We start from the raw sequence: 27,532 nt of genomic DNA, 5'->3' as shown, positions 1-27,532 counted from the left end.
TCCAAATCCAGCCTTCAAAAACGAAATGGTGCTCGTTCCCTTCGGAGGCTTGCCCTGCACCCGCATGGCGCTTTATGTCCACATGTGGGGTATTTACGGACTCGGGGGAAATTGCGCTACACATTTAGTTTTTTTTCTCCTCTTTTAACCCCTTGTGAAAATGATATATTCAAGGCTAAACCAACATTATAGTGTAAAAAATGTAATACTTCATTTTCACGCCACATTGTTCCACATTTGTGTCTGTCACCCGTGGGGTCCATATGCTCACTACACCCCTTGTTACATTCCTTGAGGGGTGCAGTTTCCATAATGGGGTCACTTGTGGGGGGTTTCAACTGTCTTGGCAACACAGGGGCCTTTTGAATGCAACATGGCCCCTCGAAATCCATTCCATCCAAATCCAGCCTTCAAAAACCAAATGGCGCTTCTTCCCTTCGGAGGCTTACCCTGCACCCGCATGGCGCTTTATGTCCACATGTGGGGTATTTCCAAACTCAGGGGAAATTGCTCTACACATTAAATGTTTTTTTTATCTTTTAACCCCTTGTGAAAATGAAAAAACATGACAAGATTAATGATTTAGAGTAAAAATTTTACAAAAATTACACTAAATGTTGGTCTAGCCTTGATTTTTTTCCATTTCCACAAGGGGTTAAAAAAGAAAATGAACACAAAACGTGTAGGGTAATTTCCCCTGAGTACGAAAATACCCCACATGTGGACATAATGTGCCATATGGGCACAGGGCAAGTCACCAAAGGGACAGAGCGCCATTTAGAGGCTGGAATGGAGGATGGAGGCCATGTCGCAATTACAAAGCTCCTGTGCTGCCAGGACAGTAGAAACCCCCGACAAGTGACCCCATTCTGGAAACTACACCCCATAAGGAATCCAACAAGGGGTGCAGTGAGCATATGGACCCCACTGGTGACGGGCACTTACGTAGAACATGTGCCGAGAAAATAAAAAATACAATTTTTTTCATTTTCACGTCCCAAATGTGGCCGTCACCAGGGGGCCATATCCCCGCTGCCCCCCTTCTTAGATTCCTTATGGGGTGTAGTTTCCAGAATGGGGTCACTTGTGGGGGGTTTCTACTGTCCTGGCCGCACAGAGGCTTTGTAATTGCGACATGGCATCCTCTAATGGGAATGGCGGCCATACCTATTTAGCTGGGGAAAAGGGACAATTCTAATTTATTTTGGGGGTATTAGGCCAATTATTAGTTTATAAGGTTGAAAATGACAGGTGTCCATCAAATTCAACCTGTGTTGATCCAGAGGAAGGCAAAAAAAAACCCTCGTAAGGCAGACGACAGTAGCCTCATCACAGGGGAAAAATTCCTTCCCGACTCCATAATGGCGATCAGAATAATCCCTGGATCAACGTGACCCCTGAAATAGGAATAAGGGACAGAATTTAGATAATGTAGAACCCCAGTGACGTGTGGTGCGCCTTGGAGCGATCCAGTATGCAGAGGCCGGGGGGATCAGGACAGGTGGCACACTGGAAAATGTTGTCCTTCCTGATCCCCCTGTTACACCACACTCTGCACTTCTTCTGGGGTCTCCCTTTCTCCAGTGTGGGGGACGTCACCTGGAAAATGTTGCCCTGGTGCGATACGGGGTCCTTCATATCCAGAAGCGCTGGGTCCGCTCCATGGCTGCTAAATATTAGGGCGCTATTACTACTTCTGATATGTTCGGATCGTGCCGCAAGCTACAGGGCAGCGAGAGACCAGAGGAGGGGGCGCTGGTATAAAAGTTATCCCCGTACAGATGGTGACCTTTATCCAGCAGTGGGAAGATCAGTTCCCGGACGATCTTCCCACTAACTCCGAGGATGGGGGGGCATCTGGGGCTGGATTCGGGTGTCCCTTCCTACATACACTCTAAGGGTACGTGCACACTGCGGAATCGCGACAGATAACCCTTCGTGCATTCCACAGCTGGCACCCACCGGCGGACTGATGCAGGCGCGCATCTCCACACGTGTCATAGACTCCATTCTATGCACGGGCGGATTCCGCTCTCCGTCCAACGTGTTCATTCTTTGGATGGACGATGGAATCCGCCCGTGCATAGAATGGATTCTATGACACGGGTGGAGACACATGCCTGCATCAGTCCGCCGGCGGGTGCCAGCTGTGGAATGCACGAAGGGTTATCCTTCGCCATTCCGCAGTGTGCACGTACCCGAAATCTGTAAGTGTACCCTAAGGTACGCTCACAGAGTTTGTAGAATTTCACTCCATACCGTCATCTCTTATTGGGACGGTACTGGCGGAAAAGATGTGTCTGGGGGGCAGCGTACGCTACACTACCCCCAGACACGTCACTGGAGGATGAGGATGATGAGGATGAATGGAGGAACGAAGGACCCCCCATTCATCCTCACTGGCTGTTTCGGTGTCGGAGGTAATAATAACGTATCCCTCTGAAGCCGAAAACACCCAGGGGGCCATCTTTATACGGGGATTAGTATATGGGGTATGTAGTGGTGTAGTGTCAAACTTTATTCAATGTAGTGTGGTGTAATGTAGTGTTTTTTACGTGTTTTTTTACAGTAAGTATAAAAAAAAAACCTACGCCAACAAAGGAGTTGCTGATAAATGCCGCAGTTATGTGCGGCACTTATAAGCAGACCGTGGCAGTAGAATATAGAAAAAAAACACCCTACGCCAAAAAGGAGGAGTTGCTGATTAGCAGCGCACTTTCGTGCGATGCTGATCAACACTCAGCGGCGATAGGGTGCGGAAAATAGAAAAAAAAAAATTTGAAAAAAAAAAAAAAAAAATTCTGAACATCCCTGTAGCTGCTGATAAGTGTATTACACATATCAGCCGCTAGAGGGCAGCAGAGCGCAAAATACGGAAAGAGCCGACGCTGGAGCCGAAAATAGCCGAGAGAAGCCGAACGTGACGTCACGGAAGAAGCCGAAGACCCGAACGAAGACGAGGATGCCGCGAACCCGGAAGACGCCGATCAGGAGCCCGGGACAGGTGAGTAATGTACAAATACCTGCTCTGGACCCCTCGGCTGCCTAGCTGAGGGGTCCAGGGCAGGTATTTACTATATTGTGGGACTCTGATCGCCGTGCCACCGGCCCGATCGCCGTGAATGGCCGGCCGGTACCGGCCGGCCGTTCACGGCGATCGGGCCGGTGGCACGGCGATCACCATTACTTTTTACAGTAATGGCGGTCGGTGCCGTCCTCGGACAGCACCGACCGCCATTTTTTTCCGGGTCATCGGGTCGCCGATGACCCGGAAAGGTTCCGATCGCCGCTATTGGCTGATCTGAATTGATCAGCCTATAGCGGCGATCGTAAGCACGGGGGGTGTTAACCACCCCCCGTGCCGTGAAGCTAAGATGGCCTGCTATGATTTATAGCAGGCCATCTTCCCCGACCGCTGTGTGTGAACACGCAGCGATCGGGGAAACATCGGGCGTAAATTTACGCCCTGATGCGCCAAGTACCAGGGCGCGAGGGCGTAAGTTTACGCCCGATGTCGTTAAGGGGTTAAGCCCTAAAAAGCTATATGTACAGGAGATAACTTAACCCCTTTAACATCTCTATTGAAATACATTTCCAGGTGCTGATCTTGGGGGCTAAGGAGTGCTTTTTATTTGTGCACTGAACCTGGAGGCACTGCAATACCAGGTCAATGCCTGGAGGGGACAGAGCAAGCTCTTTTTCCATCTCCCTGTTCTAAAAATCCATTTAATATATGGTCCCCAGATAGGGGACGTATCAGCTATTAAACTGATAAGAACAGATACTACATATGATCTTAGCCAAAAGGCTGAGAAGCGATTGGAGTGCTTTTTTCATTGGAATATAGTGCTTGTGATAAGCAGCCACTCCATTCAAACTCCCTGGTTGTATAGGTGAGAAGAAACATTGGATTCTGGACCCTGCTTCTAGTAACATTTAAAATTCCAGCATTATGTTCTAGACAACCAGTTACACCACTTTTTAAATTGTTTTAGAAGGTGAAAGGTCAGTGTGTGTAAACCACTGGCTGCTTTATGTGTTTATAAAGTAACATCCAATTCTGCCTTCTAATGTTCCATTTCCTTTGTCCCATTGCTCCACCAGCAGTAAACACCTATTACCGTTTTCGGCATCCTCAATTACACGATGCAGTGAAAAATCCAGCAATTATCAGCCTGCACATACACGCAGCTCCACCACCAGGAACCTCAAATAAAAGCTTGTCATTCTCCCAGAACATAAAAACATTAATCTACAGAAGCTATACAGCTATGTTATAATCACAATTCTCCGAAATATGGACTCCCCTCATACATATAATATCCATACAAATACTACTGTCTGCTTGGAATCCAGAGATAATTGATACTTACCCACTGTGGTTTCTGCCATACAAAACCTGAAGAAATAACAGTTCTGTCCATGGAAATCCTTACGTGGAGGATAGACACTTATACCAAATAAGGACATCCTTCCTGTGTTCCCAATGCCTGTAAGCTGACGTATGGAGAAAGCAAAACTATAAAGGTGTCGGAAAGCTTGGCTATTTTTAATATGCCTTGGATGTGTTTTTCTCCTGTCTCCCTCTTGGTTTTTAGATGGTCGTATTTATTAATCTGTTCACCTGCAGTCAATATGGGAGTGTTTGCTTAAAAGTATTTTCTGAGCTTTTCTGGGAGCAAGTTATTTGATGACCTAACAAGTAAATGTCTCGCTGCTCACGTCTTAAAGGGGTTATCCAAAGCTACAAAAACATGGCCATTTTCTTCTAGAGACAGCACCACTCTTGTCTACAGTTTGGGTGGGGTTTTATAATGCTGCTTTTACAAGGAACGATAATTCGCCCGATTGTACGATTAACGATTTCGAAGTAACTAATTTTTTTTTTATAACGATCAGCGTTTAGACGAAACGATATATCGTACGGAAAATTCGTTTTGCGATCGCTTAAGCCTATCTCGCAAAAAACAGTGAACGACTGCTTACACAGAACGATCTGCGAATTTTTGGCGAACAACGATTTTAGAACATGTTGTAAGATCAAAATGAACGATTTCTCGCTCGTCGTTCGATCGTTCGATTACACGTACGATTATCGTTCAAATTCGATCGTTATCGCGCAAATTCGCACGATAACCGCTCCGTGTAAACGCAGCATAACTTAGTTCAATTGAAGTAAATGGAGCTTAATTAAAAACCACACCATAACTAGAGATAGGAGTGGTGCTGTCTCTGGAAGAAAGGGGCCAGGTTTTGGATAACCCCTTTAAATTTTGCAAAAGAAGAGCCCGTGGAGCCTCATCCAAGAGTCTCTAAACACAGGACTGGCCAGATATCCCTCCGCCCCTTGGCTGGGTCCTTCCCGGAGGGATATCGGGCTAGTCCTGTGTTTTGAGACTCTTTGATGAGGCTCCACCGACTCTTCTTTTGCATATTCATGTTTCCCAGAGGGCAATGCACCTAGGACTTCACTGCACTGAGCGCTTTCATTAGCAGCTGGCAGTGTTGTCGTTTTTGGCTGGGTTCCCTGAGATCAGCTATCTTTTTCTTTTATGTCCCTTTAAATATTTACTTTCTATCTCGCACTGGTTCTGTGTTGCACTGATAGTCTATTTGTACATTGTTCCAGTGATTACATTCTTTGCCCCCACATAATAATCAGTTTTTTTTCTGTGCAGTCCCTATATAGTGTTAGGCATTTCTGCGTACCCCAATATAGTAGAGACCCCTCTTTACAGCCCCTAAAAAGAAAAGACCCCCTCTGCATCCCTCATATAATACCAGGCTCCACATTGGTATTAGCCCTTCTGTACAAACCTCCACACAATATCTGACCCCTTTTGCAGCCGCATATTATATCAGTCCCCCCCCCCCAAAACACCTATATATTATCAGTTCACCCCCCACAGCACCCATATAGTATCAGTCACCCTGCAGCCCTCATATAGATCAGTTCCTCATTGATGCCCCTATGTAGTATCAGTCCCTTCCCTGCAGCCCCTATATAGTATCAGCCCCCATATTGAATCAGTAACCGCCTGCAGCCCCCATTAAGTATCTATTTCCCCTTTGCAGCCCCCATTTAGTATCAGTCCCCCCAACTGTAGCCCAACTGAACCCTAGGGGGCTGTTAGAAGGAGAAGAGTACAATACAACACTGATGAGAAACCGGGTGTAAAGGGGTGCTACTCATGAACTACGAACTAAGAACACAAAGCGTTGAAAGCTAGAGCATATAATAAACAAGTGCACACCGACATAACTGTATAAAATAGTTTTATTAAACTGGCTAGAAGCACTTAAAAACAAAAACCACTGCAACATTCAGAAGATAAAGGATGTGCCTTACTGAAAAGAGTATGATGCACTTATATGATGACCCAGGCCAACCAACACAGTAAGGAATGATACAAAATAAGTACTATGAATCATGTAGAATCCCAATCATCAAACAATACCAGAAAGGATATGCTTAAAATTAATTTTATTATATCAAAGGTTAAATTACCAAAAACAAACAAATAATGTATCTACAAAATATCTCCAAGAATATGCGTAGTCACTACGAGGTCACACTGCCAGACTCTCCCTACTGGTATGGGGGAACTCAATTCAAGTCCAGTATGCCGTCACAGGTCCAATACCAATACAAGGGTAGTCGGGACTCACTAGCCCCGACCAAGCTACTACAAGTATATCACTAAATAAGATAATAGTATACCAGTTATGTTTCAACGTGTTTCAGCACCAATGTCGGTATGCATCATCAGGGGCCAAACTGGTCAACAGGTCAAGAAAAGTCTGTATATAGTACGTATTGCTACACAAAAACATATGATAAATGGCAATTTTACTCCATTATGCAATAATTGTGTAGTGTAAAATGCCACAACAATAACATCAACACATATGGCAAATTTAACGCCAGTAAATGATGTCCATGTGGTGAGATGTAGTAAGCGCTGCTGTCCTGTACTCACTGTACCATTCTCCGCCGAAGCTGGAGCATGGGAGCACATCTCCTTATAGAAGCGCTTGCTAGCTGTCCTACCTGAAAATTAACCTGTACCCATACTGATCACTATTAAGGACACATGTCTCTACACCGACGCTATCGGGTGGGGCAGTGATCCGATGAGAGATCCTGGAGAATGGTACAGTGAGTACAGGACAGCAGCGCTTACTACATCTCACCACATGGACATCATTTACTGGCGTTAAATTTGCCATATGTGTTGATGTTATTGTTGTGGCGTTTTACACTACACAATTATTGCATAATGGAGTAAAATTGCCATTTATCATATGTTTTTGTGTAGCAATACGTACTATATACAGACTTTTCTTGACCTGTTGACCAGTTTGGCCCCTGATGATGCATACCGACATTGGTGCTGAAACGCGTTGGGCTATGGCCTAGGTGGTCTGTCTGTTCTCCTTGACCGACCTGAACTGGATTATTACGGTTCAGCGATATTTAGGAGTATTGTGTAAATAACTGGTATACTATTATCTTATTTAGTGGTATACTTGTAGTAGCTTGGAGGGGCTAGTGAGTCCCGACTACCCTTGTATTGGTATTGGACCTGTGACGGCATACTGGACTTGAATTGAGTTCCCCCATACCAGTAGGGAGAGTCAGGCAGCGTGACCTCCTAGTGACTACGCATATTCTTGGAGATATTTTGTAGATACATTATTTGTTTGTTTTTGGTAAGTTAACCTTTTACAAGAATCCCAATCATGACAAAATATCATACATATACAGTATGGCCAGTAAGACAGTGAGAGAACTGACTGCACAAACCACCTGGTAAGTAAGGTCTGTGAGAAGTGTCCTGATTTTGCAAAGTTGCTCCTGACAAGAACTGGAGACAAGAATTGTGTTGTCTCTGGAAAAAAGTGGCCATGTTTTTGTAGTGCTGGATAACCCCTTTAAAGAGAATCTGTCAGCTCCCGGGCCATTCCTAAGGTGCTGACAGTGTGCTGTACCTGGTTGTCATCTAGTCAGCATGGTGCCTTTTGGTAACTTTCTGTGCAGTGGTTTATGTACAATCTCAGGTTTCTTAGGTTTCCTACTGTACATTTTGTCTGAGAGATTCAACTATATCTGAGTGGGTTTTTTTTAGACAAACTGCCTAGAAAGGACTGATCTGCAATCAGAGACACTGGCTGACAGCTGAGCGAGCAGGAGGCCGGACAGCATCGATTATTCATGAAGAAGAGGGCGGAGGAACTCCTCTTTGCCTCGTCATTACAGTAGTAGACGTGAGATTGTGCATAATCCACTGCACAGAATATTACCAAAAGTTACCATGTTCACAAGGGGACTGCCAGCTACAGCACACTCTCAGCACCTTAGCTAGGGCTCGGGAGCTAACAGATTCCCTTTAATTGGGAACAGGTTTAGTGAAAACTTCTCAAGTGCAGTACACACTATACAGTCTCTGGGAAAACAAGACAATGCACAAAATAATCTCTTCACAGTTTCAATAGTAGTAGTAGTAGTAGTAGTAGTAGTAGTAGTGGTAGTAGTAGTAGAAAACATGTACTCTTGAGTTTCTTGCTGGTAAGAATAGACAAAGATAACCTTGAGAAGTCACAGCTGCTACGCTGGTTGATAATGTAGACAGACTTTACACAGTCTTTAAAAATCCAGACTTTGGTTGCTCTTTGATATGCTGCGTTTACACGAAATGATTATCGTTCGAATTTTCAAATAAACATTTCAATAAACATTTGAGCGATAATTGGCTTGTGTAAACACTGCAAACGATTAAACGACGAGCGAGAAATCGTTCATTTTTATCTTTCCATATGTTCTTAAATCGTCGTTCGCTGAAAATTTGCAGATCGCTTTGTGTAAACAGTCTTTCACCGATTTACCCTATGTAAAAGATGGGCTTAAGCGATCTTAAAAACAATTGCAATAACGATTTTTCTTACGAATTTTCAAACGATTTTTCTAACCATTTATTCGTCTAAACGCTGATCGTTATAAAAACCAAATCGTTGCTTCAAAATCGTTAAACGATCGATTGGGCGAATTACAGTATCACTCCGTGTAAACATAGCAATACTTTGATTACTTAGCGGTGGTGACGAGGGACTGGCGGTGTCAGGTGTGGGGCCCTATCCAGACCCTAGGGTTCTCAGCTGGGGGCTGTTAGAAGGAGAAGAGTATCCTACATCCACGGGAATAAATCTTCTGCCTAATGCTAGCATAAAAGAATACTCCATAGTCCACATGAGACCAACATGTTTTAGGCTTGCAGGCCCTTAATCATGGTAACATTAACCCCTTAAGGTCAAAGCTAATTTTCCTTTTTGCGCTTTTGCCTTTTCCACTTTATGTTTAAAAGGCCATAGCACTAGCATTTTTTCACCTAGAGACCCATATGAGCCCTTATTTTTTGAAACACTGATTGTACTTTGCAATGACAGACTTTATTTTTCCATAAAATATGCTGCGAAACTGGAAAAAAATAATTTGCGCTGTCAAATTGGAAAAAAAAAAAAGGAATTTGTTTTCGTGTTTACGCAGTTCGTCTTATGGTAAAACTGACTTGTTATCTATGTTCCTCACATCAGTACGATTACAATGATATGTAACTTGTGTGACTTTTATTTTATTCGTCGGCTTTTAAAAAATGAAAGTCTTTTTGAAAAAACTAAATGTGTTTAAAATTGCTTTATTCCCATCCTTATAATGCTTTTATTTTTTGGTCTATGGGGCAGTGTAAGGTGTAATTTTTTGCGCCATGATCTGTGCTTTCTATTGGTACCTTGTTGCATATACAGGGGCGTAACTAGAAATGGCTGGGCCCCATAGCAAACTTTTGATTGGGCCCCATAGCAAACTTTTGATTGCGCCCCCCCCCCCCCCCGACTGACCACTAAACGGTCAAGTACGGTCAAGTCATAACTACATAACTGCTAGCTCTGGTCAGGAGTGCTTGCAGTTAAAGGGACATTTGCAAAACCCAGGAGACCAGCAGGGCCACCCGGAGCTGCAAATGATGACGGCTCAGGGGGCCCAGTGTATTGCAGGAGCAGGCCATGGGGCCCCCTGATGCGGCGGGCCCCATAGCAGCCGCTATGGCTGCTATAGAGGTAGTTACGCCCCTGTGCATATATACAACTTTTTGATTGCTTTTTATTCCATTTTTTCTAGATTTTATGCGACCAAAAATGCGCAATTCTGTACCTTGGAATTTTTTGCGCTTGCGCCGTTTACCGTGCAAGATGAGGAATGTGATAATTTAATAGTTCCAGCGATTACACACAAGGCGATACCAAACGTGTTTGTTTATTTATTTATTTGTTTATATTTATAAAATGGGAAAGGGGGGTGATTTGGACTTTTATTAGATGACGGAATTTTTTTATTAATAAAAAAAAATATATTTTTCTTTTTACGTTAACAAAAAGTCCCCCTGGTGGACTTGTATATATACAGCATTGATCTCTGCGCACCGAGTGTGGGAACCAGACAGCGTTTCAAAAAAAAAAAGGACAAAAACAATGTACATGATAGTACATTGGCTTTAAGAGATTTTGCTTAATTTAGTCTGATATATAACTTTCATACGTTGATTTTCTTGTCACTCAAATTCCATAAAAAAAACTTTATTCACGTTGTGTAGTTTATTTTTTATTTATAACTTTCGTTTTCCAACACTGTGTAAAATATTGCATGAACCGATCTCAAGGAAATATACAAGGTTATTTTCTCTAGACTTATATTTTTGTGTAACTTGACATTTAAATGATACCCATACTTGACCCACAACATATATTACGTAGCAAACAGCTGTGTCATGTACTTTGTATGTGAGGGTATAATGTTCATCCTCTCCTGCAGAGGACAGAGATACTCAAAATAAGGCTGGAGCTGGTCATGGTCATCTAATTAAGAGGAAGTCAGAACAGTCATTTTGTAACCACAAGTTTCATAGCGGATATTCACCTCTTTAGAATGGTGGAAGTGTGGGTGTAATGTCAGAGACACCTTGTGAGATCACATTTTTCGAGCAGATGATTGGCTGGGGAATTTTTCATACACTCTTTAAATCCCTCAGAAATGTTTCAAAAGCACAATAACAAAGAAATATATATAACTGGGATCACAGCAACAGCTTATTGCCGCCTCATTCAACAGCTCCTGGGAACGATAGATCAGGTAATCATCTTCAATGAACTTTTTTTGTAGCCTTTGTGTTACTGCTGTAAATATTTATAAGTTTAATTGTCTTTACTGCAAATTCAAAATATAAAATATACTTTTCTATATAGACACAATCTGATCTTTAGTTTGGTATATGCAACCACATGGCTAAATCTGGGTACAGTACTACATTGTCATCCAATATTAGATAATAGGGTATTAGTATAGTTAGTAATAGTTGTTATTAGGCTGTGGCTGATATCAAAGCTCTGATTAAATTGATGATGAACTGCAATGCCAGACACCAGAGTAGTGTAATTTGTATTATTTCTAGTCAATGGACAATACAATTTACATAATACTAAGATTCCGCTAAATACAGGCAGTTTTAACCCTTAGACGACCCAGGGCGTATAGTTACGCCATGGAAGTCTGTCCCCAGACGACCTAGGGCGTAACTGTACGCCCTGGGTGTTTCTCACGCTATGAAGCGCGCTCCGGAGCGGAGCGCGCTTCACAGCAGGTGGGGGCCGGCTGCAATCAGCAGCCGGGACCTCACCGGTAATGACACGCTGCAGCGATCGCGCTGCCGCGTGTCATTAACTCCTTAAACGCCGCGATCGTGGCGCGACCGCGGCGTTTAAGTGTAAGTGACAGGGGGAGTCCCCTGTCACTTACCGATCGGGACCCCCGCAGTGTGACTGCGGGGGTCCCGATCGGTAAAACGGACTGCCGGAGGTCTCTCACCTGCCTCCGTGCGGTCCGATCGGCGCTCTGGTCACTGAGCCTGCACAGGCAGGCTCAATGAGCAGAGCGCCGATAACACTGATCAATGCTATGCCTATGGCATAGCATTCATCAGTGTAAAAATCCAAGTAGTGAATGTAAAAGTCCCCCAAAGGGACTTCAAATGTGTAAAAAAAAAAAAGTTAAAAACACTATTACACTACCCCAAAACCCCTCCCCCAATAAAAGTTGAAATCACCCCCCTTTCCCATTATATAAATAAAACATATAAAAATAAATAAATAGATAAACATATAATATACCGTAGCGTGCGTAATTGTCCGATCTATTAAAATATAGCAAGCGTCATTGCGAACGGTAAACGGCGTACACGAAAAGAGGGAAAAAAGTGCGCGGATTACCGATTTTATGTTACATTATATATATAAAAAAATTAATAAAAAGTGATCAAAACGTCCGATCTTCACAAATATGGTATTAATAAAAACTAGAGATCATGGCGGAAAAAATGACACCCCATACAGCCCCGTAGGTGAAAAAATAAAACCGTTATAAGCGTCACAATAGTCCCATTTTATTTATAATTAATTGCCAAAAAAAAGGATTTCATTTAAAAAAAATATATAACATTAGAGAATCTGTGTAACCTGCATATGGTTGTGTTCGGGCTGACCTATAGAATAATAGTGTCATGTCGCTGTTACCATATAGTGCATTACGTAGACACAGGAACCCCCCAAACGTTACCATATTGCATTCTTTTTTGCGATTTCACCAATTTATATCTTCATAAATAATATATTTGGAATTCCATCATACATGTTATGGTAAAATGAATGACGCCATTACAAAGTACAACTATTCCTGTAACAAATAAGCCCTTACATGGCCTGTAGATAAAAAACTGAAAGTGCTGGAGCTCTTAGAAGGGGAGGAGGGAAAAACGGAAACACTAAGATCAAAATTTGCGCGGTCCACTGGGTCATTTTGGGCCTGGTCCTCAAAGGGTTAAGCAATAAAGTGCCACTTTGGGGCTATGTTTACAAACTGTCAAAATGGCTGTCGTTTTTATTGGACAGACGTAATTTTTACATTATCCATCATGTTCTGTGAGATGTATAATTGCTGTTTTTTGCCCATGGAAGTCAATTGACTCAATACTGCGATCATCATGCTGACGACATGTGTACATGCACAACGTGTAGAATCCCTAGTATTTTAAGCCTCAATTCCCTAAAAAAATCACCACATGGGAAAGCAGTATTACACTGGTTGTGCCTGTAATACATGGACATAGTTGGTGCTACAGAATAAGAGATCTGTGGCTCATATATGTGGATCCTAAACAGGAATCTACCCCATCTCTTTAGCAATTCTTTTTAGGGTACATTCACACATACTGGATCCGCAGTTAATTCCCTGCCCAGTAAACTCTATGGGCAGACAAACTCACAGCAAGATGCACATCCTGCTGCGAGTTTGTCCGCAGCCCACCCCGTTAACCCTCTCGGCCGCCGGAGCCTATACGTCACCTGGTCCCCACTCCGGCTTGCTTCGGGGGTTCTCGGCACGTCCCGCTCGGCCAATCAGTGCGCTTTCCTGACGCAGTGCACTGATTGGCTGAGCGGGACGTGAAGACGCCGGGAGCCCCGAAGCAAGCCGGAGCGGGAACCAGGTGACGTATAGGCTTCGGCGGCGGAGGGGTTAACGGGGCGGGCTGCGGACAAACTCGCAGTGGGATGTGTATCCTGCTGCGAGTTTGTCTGCCCATAGAGTTTACTGGGCAGGGATCTGCAGCGAGAAATCTGCTGCGGATCCGGTACGTGTGAACGTACCCTTAATGGGACAGCTGAAACCAGACAACCTTTAGACACCCAATGTATGATAGCTGTTTATTTACAGATTGGCTGAACTCATTTTCTCTTCTGATATATGTACTGTACTGTCATACTGCAACAGTTCTTTAAAGGAGAACATAATAAAGAAGTCATGCTTACCCTGTGAGCCTACAGTGCAGTGTCACCGCTCATGGACCCCTGCCGAACTCCTGTAGCTCCCGAAATGTCCAGTGACTTGGGCGGGACATCTCTGCAATCACTGATTGGCTGAGCAGGTACTTCCTGTCGGGACGTGACAAAGTCATGAGAAACTGAAGACTGGAGGCCAACAGAGAGCTGGTGATACTGCGCTGGGGGGGCACGGAGATGGGTAAACTTCTTTATTATGTTTCCCCCATCCCCTGTGCACCCTGTTGTTTTTTTTAGATTTCTCCTTTAAGGACAGATTTTTTTTTTTTTTTTGTATGTGCTTAAATGAGGAGACATAAACATTCCTAAAAAAAGAATTTAGCCTAAACCACAAATGATAGCATTTCTGCAATTAGGTGGGTGCCACAAAGAGAGGATGAAAGACATCTTCTTTAAAAACTTAACAACCAGGTTCTTACTTTAAATGTACGTTAGCTGGTGAATGGTGTGGTAAATGGCATCTTCCTTTCCTTCAAGCACAGTTTGTATTTTGTAAGAGAAAAAAACAAAGAATGGAGTGTATATTAATTACTAAGCACGTGCAATGGGAAACCTTCGACGAGTGTTCACAAACAATCACTTGTTTCCTTTAGAAATATCTGTACCTAAAGGGTCGCACATAGGCATCCTCTTTTTAAAGTGAATCCACATTGAGCTTTTTTTACCACTGATGATCAATTATTGACCAGATAATTTGCATCAGGGTAACAAGAAAATCAAAGAGCACCTGTCATTAAAAATTACTTTTGCACATTGCATGGGTAGTGGAGCCAACTGCTTCCAGCTCTATTTTTGGTGTACTGTGGGCGACAAACAGCAGGGGTGATGGTGTTAGCACCCCACCCTATACTAGTTTTCCAGGAAAACCCCTTTAGCTTAGTCTAGGGGTAAAATATAGCATATAAGGAAAAAAATTACTTTTGACACATCATCAGGCATGTCAAAAAGTAATGATTGTGAAGGGTCTCACTGCTGAGACCTGCAGTGATCAGGAGATATAGAGGGGAGAGAGCGTGGCGCCTGTGCCATCCACTCCGTGGCTGCTTCCTGATTCCGACATTATCAGAATTAGCAAATCTTCTGCCACACTCTCTCTCCGACTATATCTCCTGATCACATCAGGTCTGAGTAAAAAGACCAGTTGTGATCAGTAACTTTTACCATGCCTGATGGCACGTCAAAAGTTATATTTAGTGACTCTTTAAGTGGTTGTTCATACTATCAATGTACCCCCATCCCTACATACTGTACATTGATTATCTCTTCAGTTATTATCCATCCCTGGTGTTGAGACCCTTGGCCATTTTTATATGAGGGCTTCCCATAATAGTATTGGGGTAACTGGAACACAATAATGGTAGAAATCGAATAATGACATAAAACATAGTCGCTTGTTATGTATATATTTTGCTTAGGTCCATAAAAGTGAAGAAGTGAAGTCCTAATACATACTGCCAGTACATTGCCAATGTTACTGGAGTTTACTCTCTACATTATTGTTAGGGGTAGAGACCCAATGCAAAACATAACCTTTTAAATGGTTTACAATTTTAGGGGTATTTTTGGGGGAAAAATAATTATTGTAAATGTAGAAATGTTTTTATTATCACCTAGAAATAGGTTTCAAATAGTAGATAAGTATAAGGTACAAACAAGAGACCAAAGTCAGTGTAGAACATAATCACCCTATGGGTCCACTGTACCCCTGTATACCTCCAGTTTCAGACAGAAGCACATAGTGGTTGTTCCTTAAAAATTCATATCACTCCATGTAACAACTGACTTAGATATCAAAAATATAACCAATACTTCAACAGTTTCAGCCTATGGTCACGCATTGTTTTTCGTCCGTTCTTTGATCATTATCATTATTTACGGCAGTCCTTATCAAACAAAGGTTGTTTTTTTCTTTTAAAAAAAGCCTATGGCTTTGTTCACACAACGTTTTCTCAGCTCCTTTTAAAATGGCGTTCGTCAATTTGAGTCTAAAATAACGGACGTCATTTAGCTGTCTGGCCTCCCCTTAGTGTAATGACAGCTGCTGGTACATTATTCTAGTTTGGGGTAACTAATTGGCCCTTGGGTGTGTCTTAATGGAAAAGTCCATTGAATTTAATAGTAAAAATGGAGAAAGAACGGGGACAAAAGAAAAACTATGTGTGAACAACTAATAAAAATGTCCGCTGTTTGCAAAAGACGTCCAAAATAATGAACATGAACATTATTTTGCCGTCCACGGTAACGTCCATTATTTATTACATTGTGCGCATCGGACAATCGTCTTTCTATTGACTTCAATGCATTGCACTGCAGTCAGTTAAATCGAGGCAATAACGGACGTTAATTTGCAAAAGCGGACACTTTTTCTCTATTTTTGACATTGTGTGAACAAAGGGGGACATTTATAAAGCGTCCTTGCGAGGCTTACGCCAGGGAGAAGGTGCAGATTCGCTTCTCCTCCCTGGCGTACGCCTCCCGTCTGCCCCGCTCACCCGATGAGCGGGCTGGGGGAGCTTAGGGGGGCTTGATGAGGCGGGAAGGAGGCGTAAATCATGATCCAAATCTACACCTACTGGAGGCAGGTGTAGATTTTGTACGCTGGGTGCAGGTTTGGGCGCCCGGACGGCAGGATTCACTAAGAGGCGTGTGTCTCTTAGTGAATCCTGCCAAGGAAAATGGGGCGTGGCCTAATATAACATCCCCCTCATAGCGTATGTTTAAAAAACATAGCCTCATAGATATTGAACAAGTATTAAGCTTTGAGTAAATATTAATTAAATGTTATAAATTAATTATTTGTCTTTAATTATACCATATCTAATTTGTATACAACTTTTCTTTAGGTTTTCACAAGTACATACAGCATCAATGAAGAAAATTCTTTTATTTGTTTGCCTTATCAATCTGACCATAGGGTATCCGGTACGTAGAAATAAATGAATAAAAAACAATGTATACATTTTAAAAGAAAAATTTTACTAATGTTAAAACTCACTTTTTCCAAACAGATTCCAGACTCAGAATCAAATACATCAGAACATGTTGAGGTAAGTGCTTTTCTAGAAAAGGTGCAAAACTGTAGTTTTAGTTCTTAGTATTTTACCTTTAGATTTCATTATATGATCTGAAAGCAGAATTAATTCTCAAGGGAAACATCCAACTATGAACACTATTTTGACCCAAAGAGGTGCAAAGCTATATAGTAAAAAAAATCTTTACAGTATTTGGAGCTACATTTTTCTGATACTGATCTCCAAAATCCCTACACAAAAAGAGTTCATTGCATACAATATTTACTTTGAACTCAATAATAAAATAGTATGCAGTAAGCTCTTGAGCTCCCCCTTGTGGTGAATATAGGCAGCCTGAATTTTATCAGACTATTTTATCTATGGTTTTATCTATGAGTTGCAGTGCAGTGATTTGGAAACCTGTATCTGAGAGGTGTAAATCTGTCTAGTAAGATATAGATATTGTCTAAAAGGCATAAAAATATGGCACAAGGCATGCATGCCATTTATTAGGCATATTTGCCATCAGAATTCTGGCACATTTTTCTCTAAGTTTAGCAGTATAAGGCTGTGTTCACACATAGTATTTCTTTAAGTCTTTTGTTCGGTCTTTTTTCAACCAAAATCAGGAATGCAACTGACAGGACAAAATTATCATGAAAAGATTTGTACAGTTTTTGTGTTTTCACAAACCCATTGATGGTTTTGGTTGAAAACAGACTGACGGAAATACTATGTGTGAACATAGCCTTGTCTACAATTAGGCTGGGTTCACACACAGTATATTTCAGTCAGTGTTATGGTCTCCATATTGCAACCAAAACCAGGAGTGGATTGAAAACGCAGAAAGGCTCTGTTTACACAATGTTGAAATTGAGTGGATGGCCGCCATATAACAGTAAATAACTGCCATTATTTCAATATAACAGCCGTTGTTTTAAAATAACAGCAAATATTTGCCATTAAATGGCGGCCATCAACTCAATTTCATCATTGTGTGAACAGATCCTTTCTGTGTTTTCAACCCACTCCTGGTTGAGGTTGCAAAATACTGAGCAAATACTGCCTGAAATATATATGCCTCACAATATAAGTCTCCAATGTATCTTTCCTCTACTGTAAACTAATCTATTGTGTTCCTTTATTTATTATAGGTAAACAGCAAGTCATCAGAATCCAGCTTGCAAAGCTCAGAACAACAGGTATGTAAACAAATCTTAACAGTATTGATAATATATAAGATAAAAATCCATTCTAATGTGAATGGCAATCATTTATCTCATGCCCCAATGATATTCCATACATGTCTGATGTCTACGTCTCAGGAGAATGAGCTTCTTAGGTATCCCAGAAACCAAATGCAACACTGACAATAAAGGGATTAGGCCATGTCACACATCCTATGATAGTGTATGGGGAGATGCAGAAACATAAAATCAGCTAAGAAACAGAATAAGTTATGCACATTGAGGCTATGTTCACACAACGTATATTTTCGTAAAACAATGGCCGATACTGCAGTACCCGCCGGGATGATCTTTTTAGAGACCGGCCATTCCGTGAACTTGCCGGGTCACGGAACGGCCGGTCTCTTATGCTATGTGAACATAGCCAGAAGCCATTCTGTAAGACAGTGATTTTCAACCTTTTTTGAGCCGCGGCACACTTTTTATACTTAAAAAATCCCGGGGCACACCACCAACCAAAATGGCACAAAATGACACTAAAACAGTACATATTATACAGATAGTTAATAATATAGATTCTAAATATATTTATACTCAGTGTGAAACCTGGGCCTGTTTTCTTCTCCCCCCTGTGCTTCTCTCCTGTGCTTCTCTCCACCATACTTCTCCCCCTACTTCTCTCCTGTGCTTCTCTCCACCATACTTCTCCCCCCTGCTTCTTTCCCCCATGCTTCTCTCCTGTGCTTCTCTCCCCCATGCTTCTCTCCACCATACTTCTCTCCCCCCTGCTTCTCTCCACCATACTTCTCTCCCCCCTGCTTCTCTCCTGTGCTTCTCTCCACCATACTTCTCCCCCCATGCTTCTCTTCTGTGCTTCTCTCCCCCATGCTTCTCTCCTTTGCTTCTCTCCACCAAACTTCTCTCGCCCCCTGCTTCTCTCCGCTGTTTCTCTCCCTCATCCCCATGTTTCTCTCCCCCCTGCTTCTCTCCCCTGTTTCTCCCCCATCCCCAGGTTTCTCTCCCCCATGCTTCTCTCCCTGTCTCTCCCCAACTGTTTCTCCCACATGCTTCTCTCCCCCATCCCCAGGTTTCTCTCCCCCATTGTTTTCTCCTGTTTCTCTCCCCCATCCCTAGGTTTCTCTCCCCCCCTTCCTCCTCACCTCCTCCTAAATGGTAGCCGCTGCTGTCCGCCTCACCTACTGGCCGCCTGTAGGGCCCGGTCTCCGCTGATTGGATAGGAGGAGCACGTCCGGGCGCTACAGGCGGCCAGTAGCTGAGGTGAACAGCAGCAGCGGGGCGATTTGCAGGGGCACCATAGTTTGGGGAACTTTCCCCGCGGCACACCCGACCATGTGTCGCGGCACACACTGGTTGAAAATCACTGCTGTAAGACACCACATAAATATCTGAAAGGTTGCTTCCTACCTTTGTGACCCCCTTCCCCACTACTGTATGATGGAAATGACTGATATGGGCCAGGAAGGAAGAAGAGATAGTAGAGAGATGGTTTAGGCTTGTGTAAAGTTTTTTTTCTCCATAAGGCTATGTTCACACTACGTAAAAGTACGGCCGTTGTTGCCGATGGCAACAACGGCCGTACTTTTACCGTGGTGGAACAATGCCTGTTGTTCTATGGGATTCCGGCCGGGATCCCATACGCCGCCGCAAACAACTGACATGTAAGTTTTCTGCGGCCGGAATTCAGTGAATTCCGGCCGCAGAAAGACCTGTCAGTTCACACAGTGAAGCGAGCGGCTCCGGCCGCTTGCTTCACTGTGTGCAATGGGAAGCTCTGATGCGCGCGTGCGCTGATGCGCCCGCATCAGAGCTCCGCGGCCGAAAGATCCGGCCGGTACTTAAGTACTGGCCGAGATGATCCGGCCAGAGACCGGCCGTTCCGTGACCCGGCTGGGGTCACGGAACGGCCGGTCTCTTACGTAGTGTGAACATAGCCTTAAAGTCTATGTAAGTTGCAGTTTCCTAGCTTGTTTAGCTGCTTCCATAACTCCATTTATTGCCATAGTGAGCTGCATGCTGCTGCCCCCATTATAATCAGAATGCCCCTTTACATTGTACAGATTTATTATTGTTTTGCTCCTAATATGTTTTTATGCATTTCTTAGTATGATTCAAGTGAAGAAGTTGCTCACCATCACCATGAGGAGGTTAGCGGGGGACAACATGAAGGCAATGGTGATCAAGATCACATCCCAGCTGCTATTGATAGCATAGATATCGAGAAGCAACTCATACGTGTGGATGATGGGGACAAGCATGGAGAAGATGTGGAAGGGGAATTGAAGGAAAGCGCTGAACATCCTAATAGTAGTGAGGAAGATGATGAACATGATAATGAATCGGGAAGCCATGAGAATAAGTTTGCCACGTCTCCTGTGAGTAAATATTAAGTGAATCTTCAGGAAATCAGATGGACTAAAGGCCCTATTACACAAAATGGTTATCGGCCTTACTTGGCCAATTACTGTCCGTTCAGGCTATTCGCATAACATGTTAAAAGGCCACAATCAGCCAACATGCACAATGTCGACTGATAGTGGGCTTTCAGTATGTTGAAACAGCATGATTCGTGCAGCAGCGCTTATCCCCGTGTAAAAGAAGTGCAACAACAGACCACTGCTGACTTCAATGGGGTGCCCAAACGATCTAAGGATCTTCTGGGCAGCCCCCTCCCCTGCTGCTTCCCGCGGCCCCTCCCACTCCTCTCCTCACTGTCTGTGCATGTAAGAGGGGAGCCCAAATCATTGTACCATATGTTGTACACAGGGGTGATTCTAGCACATCTAATTCCTGAAGCAAAATCTGAAATTGCAATGGGTTAATAGCAGCAGCTGACAGTGTCCCCCTCCTCCTCTGTTTCGACATAGCAGGGGAGTAGGAAGGAGCCTGAGCTCATAGTGAGGAGGTGGTGTATCTACATCATAATTACTGTATCTATATAGTAAGCTGGTGGTTATCCAGCTTACTGTATAGAGCCTGTGCCTAGGATAACAGGCAGGAGTATACTAAGTGGCTGGGCTCAGGGAACATATAAACTAGGAGGCCCGGTCTCCCGGGCCACCTGACTCTGCGGGCCCTGTCGCAGCAATCATTCACTGATTATAGGTGTATGAGAGAATTCTATTTGTACATGATTAGTCATGAACCAAATTGCGAACGCTCTGGTTCGTCTGAACTTGAACTCTCAGCATTTGACTCCTGGTGGCTTGAGAAGTTGGATGCAGCCCTAAGGAGTCATGGAAAACATGGATACAGCCATAGGCTATGTTCACACAACTTAAGATCGTATTTTACTAGAAAGTGGCCAACCTCTTTAAGCTGGCTTTAAATGTTCCTAAACCAAATAACCTTAAATTAATTGTATCTAAGCACTCCCAAACCTACTATTAGGACAAGTAAACTACCTGCCAGACATTTGTTGTGTACTATCTAGGGTACCTACATACCTAGGTTCTAAACAGACTTCATCAATGTTGATCAGCCAAGAACCCCCTACTTAAAGTGTACCAGTCACAAAATAAACTTTTGACATGTCAGAGAGTTTTCAGAGCAAGGCTAGATTCACACACATTGGGTCCACAGCGGATTTCATGATGTGGATTTGCAGCGAAATCCGCAGCGGGTGCCTTGCCTGTGATTTTCAATGAGAATACATACTTGCAGCGTGATTGACATCCCATGTATGTAGGTGACAGCCCCCTTAACCCACCGCGCTCCAGCTTGCTTCGGGGGCTCCTGGCATCTGGACGTCTCCCTTAGCCAATCAGTGGCTGCGGCGGGGAAGTGCACTGATTGGCTGAGCGGTACATCCAGCCAGGAACCCCTGAAGAAAGCCGGAGCGTGGAGCAGGTAATGTATGCTCCGGCCAGCGGGGGGTTAAGGGGGCTGTCACTTACATACTCGCAGCAGGATGTCAATCCCACTGGGAGTATGTATTCTTATTGAAAATGACCAGCAAGGCATCTGCAGCGGATTTCGCTGCGAATTTGCAGTATGAAATACGCTGCGGATCCGGTGTGTGTAAATCTAGCATAAGACCGATCAGAGGAATGAGCAGGAAGATGACCAAGCTGCCCTGCAGTTCTCTCCCCGTTCTGTGTCAGTGTGAAGAGATATAACCCAAAGATTTCCATCATATGGCTGTCTCCTCACATAACACAAAGGCGGAATAGGACTGTGCTGAGTGCGCCCTCTCCCGTCCTGTTTTCCCAATCGCTGTATACATGGATACAACTTATGGCTATGTTCACACTACGTAAGAGACCGGCCATTCCGTGACCCGACCCGGTCTCAGACAAGATGATCTTTAGCACCGCAGAGTTCTGATGCGCGTGCATCCGTGCGCGCCCGCATCGAACTCCCCACAGCACACTACGGGCGTGCGGCCGGAGGTGCTCGCTCCATAGTGTGCACTGACAGGGTATTCTGCAGCCGCTATTGAATGAATAGCAGCCGCAGAAAACTGACATGTCAGTTTTCTACGGCGTCACTAGAGATCCCGGCTGGAGTGTATATTTTACTATGTGTATACTATATTATGTGTATACACTCCGTCCGGGATTCCCTCAGAAGGCAGCACTACGTAAGTTCCGTGGGAATCACGGCCGTTGTTACCACTGAACTGTGTAAAATACGTCAGTGTACAGTATTAGTAACTGTACTCACTGTATATACTGACAGCAGCTCCCTGTGTACCTCATAGAGCTAAAATCAGACTCCCCTCCTCCAGGCTGTGCTGCCCTGCTCTGTTTTGTTTCTGTCCATAAAATGGCTGACATGGAGGAGCATGTGACCATGCCACACCCCCTGTGTCCTCCATTGACACACACAGACTCAGTGGTGGACACTGGGGGGCGGGGCACGGTCACATACTCCTCCATGTTGGCCATTTTATGGACAGGAACACCACAGAGCAGAGCAGCCCAGTCTGGAGGAAGGGAGTCTGATTTTAGCCCTATGAGGTACACAGGAAGCTGCTGTCAGTAAATGCTGTGAGTACACTTACTAATATTGTACACTGAACTATTTTACGATAAAGTGGCCAACCCGTTTAAGATTTAGACGTAATGGCTAACTAAAACCATATATAACAGTTTGTCTTGAAATATAAAAAAAATATTTTTTAAAAATGTATATTTTGCATTCCATTGGATAACTAGATTCTGTTTAATCACACAGGAAGTACCAGAAAGTGACGATCACTCAGATCACGCTCCTGAGAAACCTAAAGGAGCGCCTTGGACACAATCAAGTGAGGCAATAAAGCAAAGCAGAGAAGATGCTGAAAGTGACCAAGATGAAAAGACTCGAATGGATTTATCTCCTGAATATAATAATGCAGGAAATAATGATGTCAGTGATTCCAATAACAGTGACCATAATGATGAGGATGGTGACTATGAAGACAATGTAACTATCCAAGCTGGAAACAGTAAGGAGGATAATCAAGACTGTGCAAACAACAGTAAAGAAAACAATTTTGAAATCGACAGCCAACGTAAGAAAAGTCAGGAGTACAGCTTCGAAAGGGAAAGTGAAGAAATGCAAAATGACGATTCAAACATATTAAATCATAAGAGCGAGTCCAAGGTCAACAGGGATGTCATCATAAGTATGTCCTCCGAAAGAAACAAAAAGATGAAGAAAAAGAAAGAGAAACAGGAGCGAAACCAAATGTTAAGTGGCTATAAAAGTGCAGAAACACCCGATTCTGATGTATTGGATACTGCTGAAAATGTACTGAAAAGCAAACAAGACGAATCAAAAATTTTGGACAGTCAATCGACTGAAGATATTAATTCTAATGAAAAACCTGACTCAAAAGAGTCAAAAGAGGATATTCACTCGGCAGAAGACGTCCAATCCCCAGAAGACACTCATTCACCAGAAGAGAGTCACTCACACGAGGACTCAGTAGAAGGCTCGCCTTCCAAAGACATCCATTCAAAGGAGGATACTCATTCCCATGAAGAGACACCCTTAACTAGCAGCAAACGTGACAGCACTCCCAATGGGGATGCCTCCGAGTCTAAGGAGTCGGTTGAAGATGTGATTCAATCACAAGAAGATATTAGTCAATCAGAAGAAGATGAAAACAAGTCAAGAGACCATGGTAGTCAGTCCAAGGAGATACTGCAATTAAAACAAATAGAAAATGTTATGGAAAAGAGTAACAGTAGATCTGAGGAAGAACGGGATGAGTCCAAGTCTACACCAGATAAAAGTGAATCCATAGAAGACATTACTAGTAAAGAAAACTCTAAAGACGATTCTGGAGAGACAGACTCAGCAGAAAACGAGAGGAAATTACATGGCTCCGCTGCTAAAACAGATCAGGAGAGGAGCAGTGAATCAACAGAAGTCAGTAATTCTTTCAGGCTCATGTCCATTGTGTTAGGAAATAGTTCTATGGATGACAGCAAATCTTCCAGTAAGTCAGCAGAGCTCAACACGGTTTCCAAAGAGAACACTGAAGAAGTTCATGATTCATCAGACAACGAAGTCAAAGAAAGCATATCGGCGGAAGACGATGAAAGCCGCTCTAGAGAGACTGTCGAATCCATTGAGGTGAGGCCGAACAGTGACTCCAGTGAGTCTGAAGATGTCAGCAAAGAGTCTTTAAGTTCTGAATTTGATAGCAGAAGGTTAATCTTTGGGGTTTACCAACATAAAGCTATCGGGGATGACAATGACTGCCAAGATGGATATTAGTCTCTGGGACTATACCAGTTGAAGCCTAGCTTATATAACATATAACCAGTATGTGCTTAAAAAATATGGAACTGGAAGATAACATGCCACCCCCTAACATGAATGTATAAGTTGTCTGGATGTTACGTTTCATCAAAATATTGTAAAGTATAATATTAGACTAGCGTACTGTTAGGGCAGCCTCATAAATCCTTCCCTGCAAGAGGGGAGTGGGGTGACATATAAGCTAGGTGTGGATTGGTGTATCCAAAATGATACCTCAAAATAGTTTAGTTACTATCCGAAGGAATCCACAAAGCACTGGAACAGCTTTCTCTTCAAGAAAAGTCCAATACTGTATTTTGTGTCTTGTATTTAAACCATTTTTGTTACAATAGATGTTTCATTCTGAGATACGTGAAAAGGGCCATATATGTTGCATGTATACATATATGTCCATATTACGCCAACCTTTCCTATATTTAGGAAGACTATAGTAGATTGTTGTACTGCCTTCTAAAGGAGAAGCTATATTGGTTACAGATATCAAAAGACACATGTTATAAAACATTATTGTTAGGGTCTGTTTTAAATGGATTTTTCCCCACTGACAACAAAGTGCGTGATCATGTGTATCGAGGTACCGGGGGTACTGAGTGTCATTGGGAGAATAGATCAGTGGACAAGTAAACGCAACGTTAGACCATTTAAAGTCTATGGGGTTGCCAAAGAAAGAGCTTGAATAGAGCTCAACTGCTGCACCATTTGAACAGGGGCACTTGGGACCCCAAATCTTACCTTAGTCCTGCAGAACTTTGAGAAGAAACTTTTTAGAAGCTTAATGTTGGTAAGAGGATCACACAGCTAGAAAAGGGAAACTAGAGCAGACAGGTTTGATGATGCACACAAGTGCCTCCCGGTATAGCATAGGACCCAGTTGAGGCAGTTGCATGTAAACTAGTAACTGGTCCGCTGTAGTATTGAGCAGAGAGGCAGAAATGTTTGGGTTTGGCAGGGTCCTCCAAACCCAAGTGCTCAGCATTTGAGAGAACGCGTTAGAAGAAGTTGCTGATATATTTTATTAGGGCAGGGTGTGCTGCTGTGTTATTTAGAAATCTTAACTTTTTAGTCATATGTGAATAAGGGTGTTCTGTGCACTGAGGTTGGTCTTTTAGCCCTCATTGCACCATCCTGTCCACCTGCCGACTCCTGAAGAATGTCTATTAATGAATATTCATACTGTGCTCTGCACTCAATGTGGGTCTAAAGTGATATCACTGCAGAGTTCCCGCCGAATATTCCTTAGTAGGTATTCTGCAGGGGAGGCCGGTGGGGAAATTGGTGCATTTAGGACTAAAGTACCATCTCCAGTACACAGAATGTCCCCATTTACATGTTAATAGAAGTTTACTTTTCACAATAAAGGAGTCCGTGGCTGCAATTATTTTTGGAAGGGGGTTACATAATAACCATCACTACTTACCTGTCTCCGTGCCTGTTCAGTTACGGATCGCCGCTCTAGGGCCTCTGTTATCTTCTTCTCAGCCGAAGCCATTACCCAGCTGATTGACAGCCGGCTCAACCAGTCAGTGACTGAGGCGGGATGCTGCTCCAGTCACTGATTGGCTGAGTGGGCTGTTCATCAGCCGGGTTGGTCATTTTCCCCTGAGTTGTAGCATGGCGATTCGCGGGCAAGGGGAAGAGGTAAGTAGTTGTTCCTTATGATGTTCCCCCCTGCCCCTGCCAGATTTAAAGGACAAGTGCCATGAAAAACATTTTCCCAGTAATTGAAGCACATTACAAAGTTATATAACTGTGTAATATGCTTCAATCACCTATCTGCCTCCCTTCCCTGTCTTTTCCCCCCTCAACCCCCAGGAAGTGTAAGAAACTCACACAGACCTAATTACTGTTGTCACCAAGCTCTTCTCTCAGCTTCTTCTTGTGAGGATGAGTCATCAGCAGGAGGAGGAGGGCTGCTATAGCTCCTGGTACACCAGCCTCCCCCTACCCTGCCTTGTCAGGTGACTCAGCTTGCTTAGCTCCGATTTGCTGAACAACTGCAAGTCATCTGAGTCCATGCTACCTGTTTATCTTCCCTAGTGACATGACTCCTTCACTCACTGAGACTACTCGGCAGCAGGAGAGAGTATGAGGGGAGGCTGCCTGTGTGCTGGGAGTCAGTCGGAGAGAAGATAAACAAGTGACATGGACTCAGATGGCTTGCAGTTGTTCAGCCAATCGGAGCTGAGCAAGCTGAGTCACCTGAGGGGAGGAGAAGGCTGGTGTAACAGGAGCTAGAGCAGCCCTCCTGCTGATGACTCATCGTCACAAGAAGAAGCCGAGAGAAGAGCTTGGTGACGACAGTAATTAGGTCTGTGTGGGGGTGGAGGGGGGAAAAGACAGGGAAGGGAGGCAGATAGGTGATTGAAGCATATTACAGAGTTATATAACTTTGTAATGTGCTTCAATTACTGAGAAAAAGTTTGTCCTCAACAGTAGATGTGATATAAAGCAAGTTTACAATTTACATTACGTTTCTGGTAAGTACAAAGCTGTACTTACCAGAAATCCAGGTCCAGTCTCCTGAAGGCAGATGGCAAGCGTAAATTTCATCTAAATTTTATTTTTGTTCACATCTTTACATATTTGGTTCATTTTACATACACTTTAGTATATGACTGG

The 27,532-nt window shown here is 43.4% G+C and overlaps 2 protein-coding genes and 1 non-coding gene across 3 annotated transcripts in view; 1 reads left to right on the top strand and 2 right to left on the bottom strand.

The window, feature by feature from the left end:
• LOC138797717 (dentin matrix acidic phosphoprotein 1-like) overlaps positions 1 to 26,625 on the top strand; it is a 32,039-nt gene extending 5,414 nt beyond the window's left edge. The window contains exons 2-6 of the mRNA XM_069978269.1: positions 16,785 to 16,863; positions 16,950 to 16,988; positions 18,107 to 18,154; positions 20,263 to 20,532; positions 23,336 to 26,625. Coding sequence (XP_069834370.1) covers positions 16,810 to 16,863; positions 16,950 to 16,988; positions 18,107 to 18,154; positions 20,263 to 20,532; positions 23,336 to 24,868 — 1,944 coding nt within the window. The 5' untranslated portion in view covers positions 16,785 to 16,809 and the 3' untranslated portion in view covers positions 24,869 to 26,625. The remainder of the gene's footprint in view (positions 1 to 16,784; positions 16,864 to 16,949; positions 16,989 to 18,106; positions 18,155 to 20,262; positions 20,533 to 23,335) is intronic.
• Positions 1 to 27,532, bottom strand: part of SPARCL1 (SPARC like 1) — a 75,194-nt gene that overhangs the window by 23,273 nt on the left and 24,389 nt on the right. The window lies entirely within an intron of this gene.
• On the bottom strand, positions 3,630 to 3,820 carry LOC138797929 (U2 spliceosomal RNA). The gene has a single exon (XR_011364022.1). It is a non-coding gene; the product is annotated as a U2 spliceosomal RNA (small nuclear RNA).

The sequence above is a fragment of the Dendropsophus ebraccatus genome, chromosome 7 (assembly GCF_027789765.1).
Source record: "Dendropsophus ebraccatus isolate aDenEbr1 chromosome 7, aDenEbr1.pat, whole genome shotgun sequence".
In the NCBI taxonomy this organism is placed as follows: domain Eukaryota; kingdom Metazoa; phylum Chordata; class Amphibia; order Anura; family Hylidae; genus Dendropsophus; species Dendropsophus ebraccatus.
This window is presented reverse-complemented; position numbering and strand designations above follow the sequence as displayed.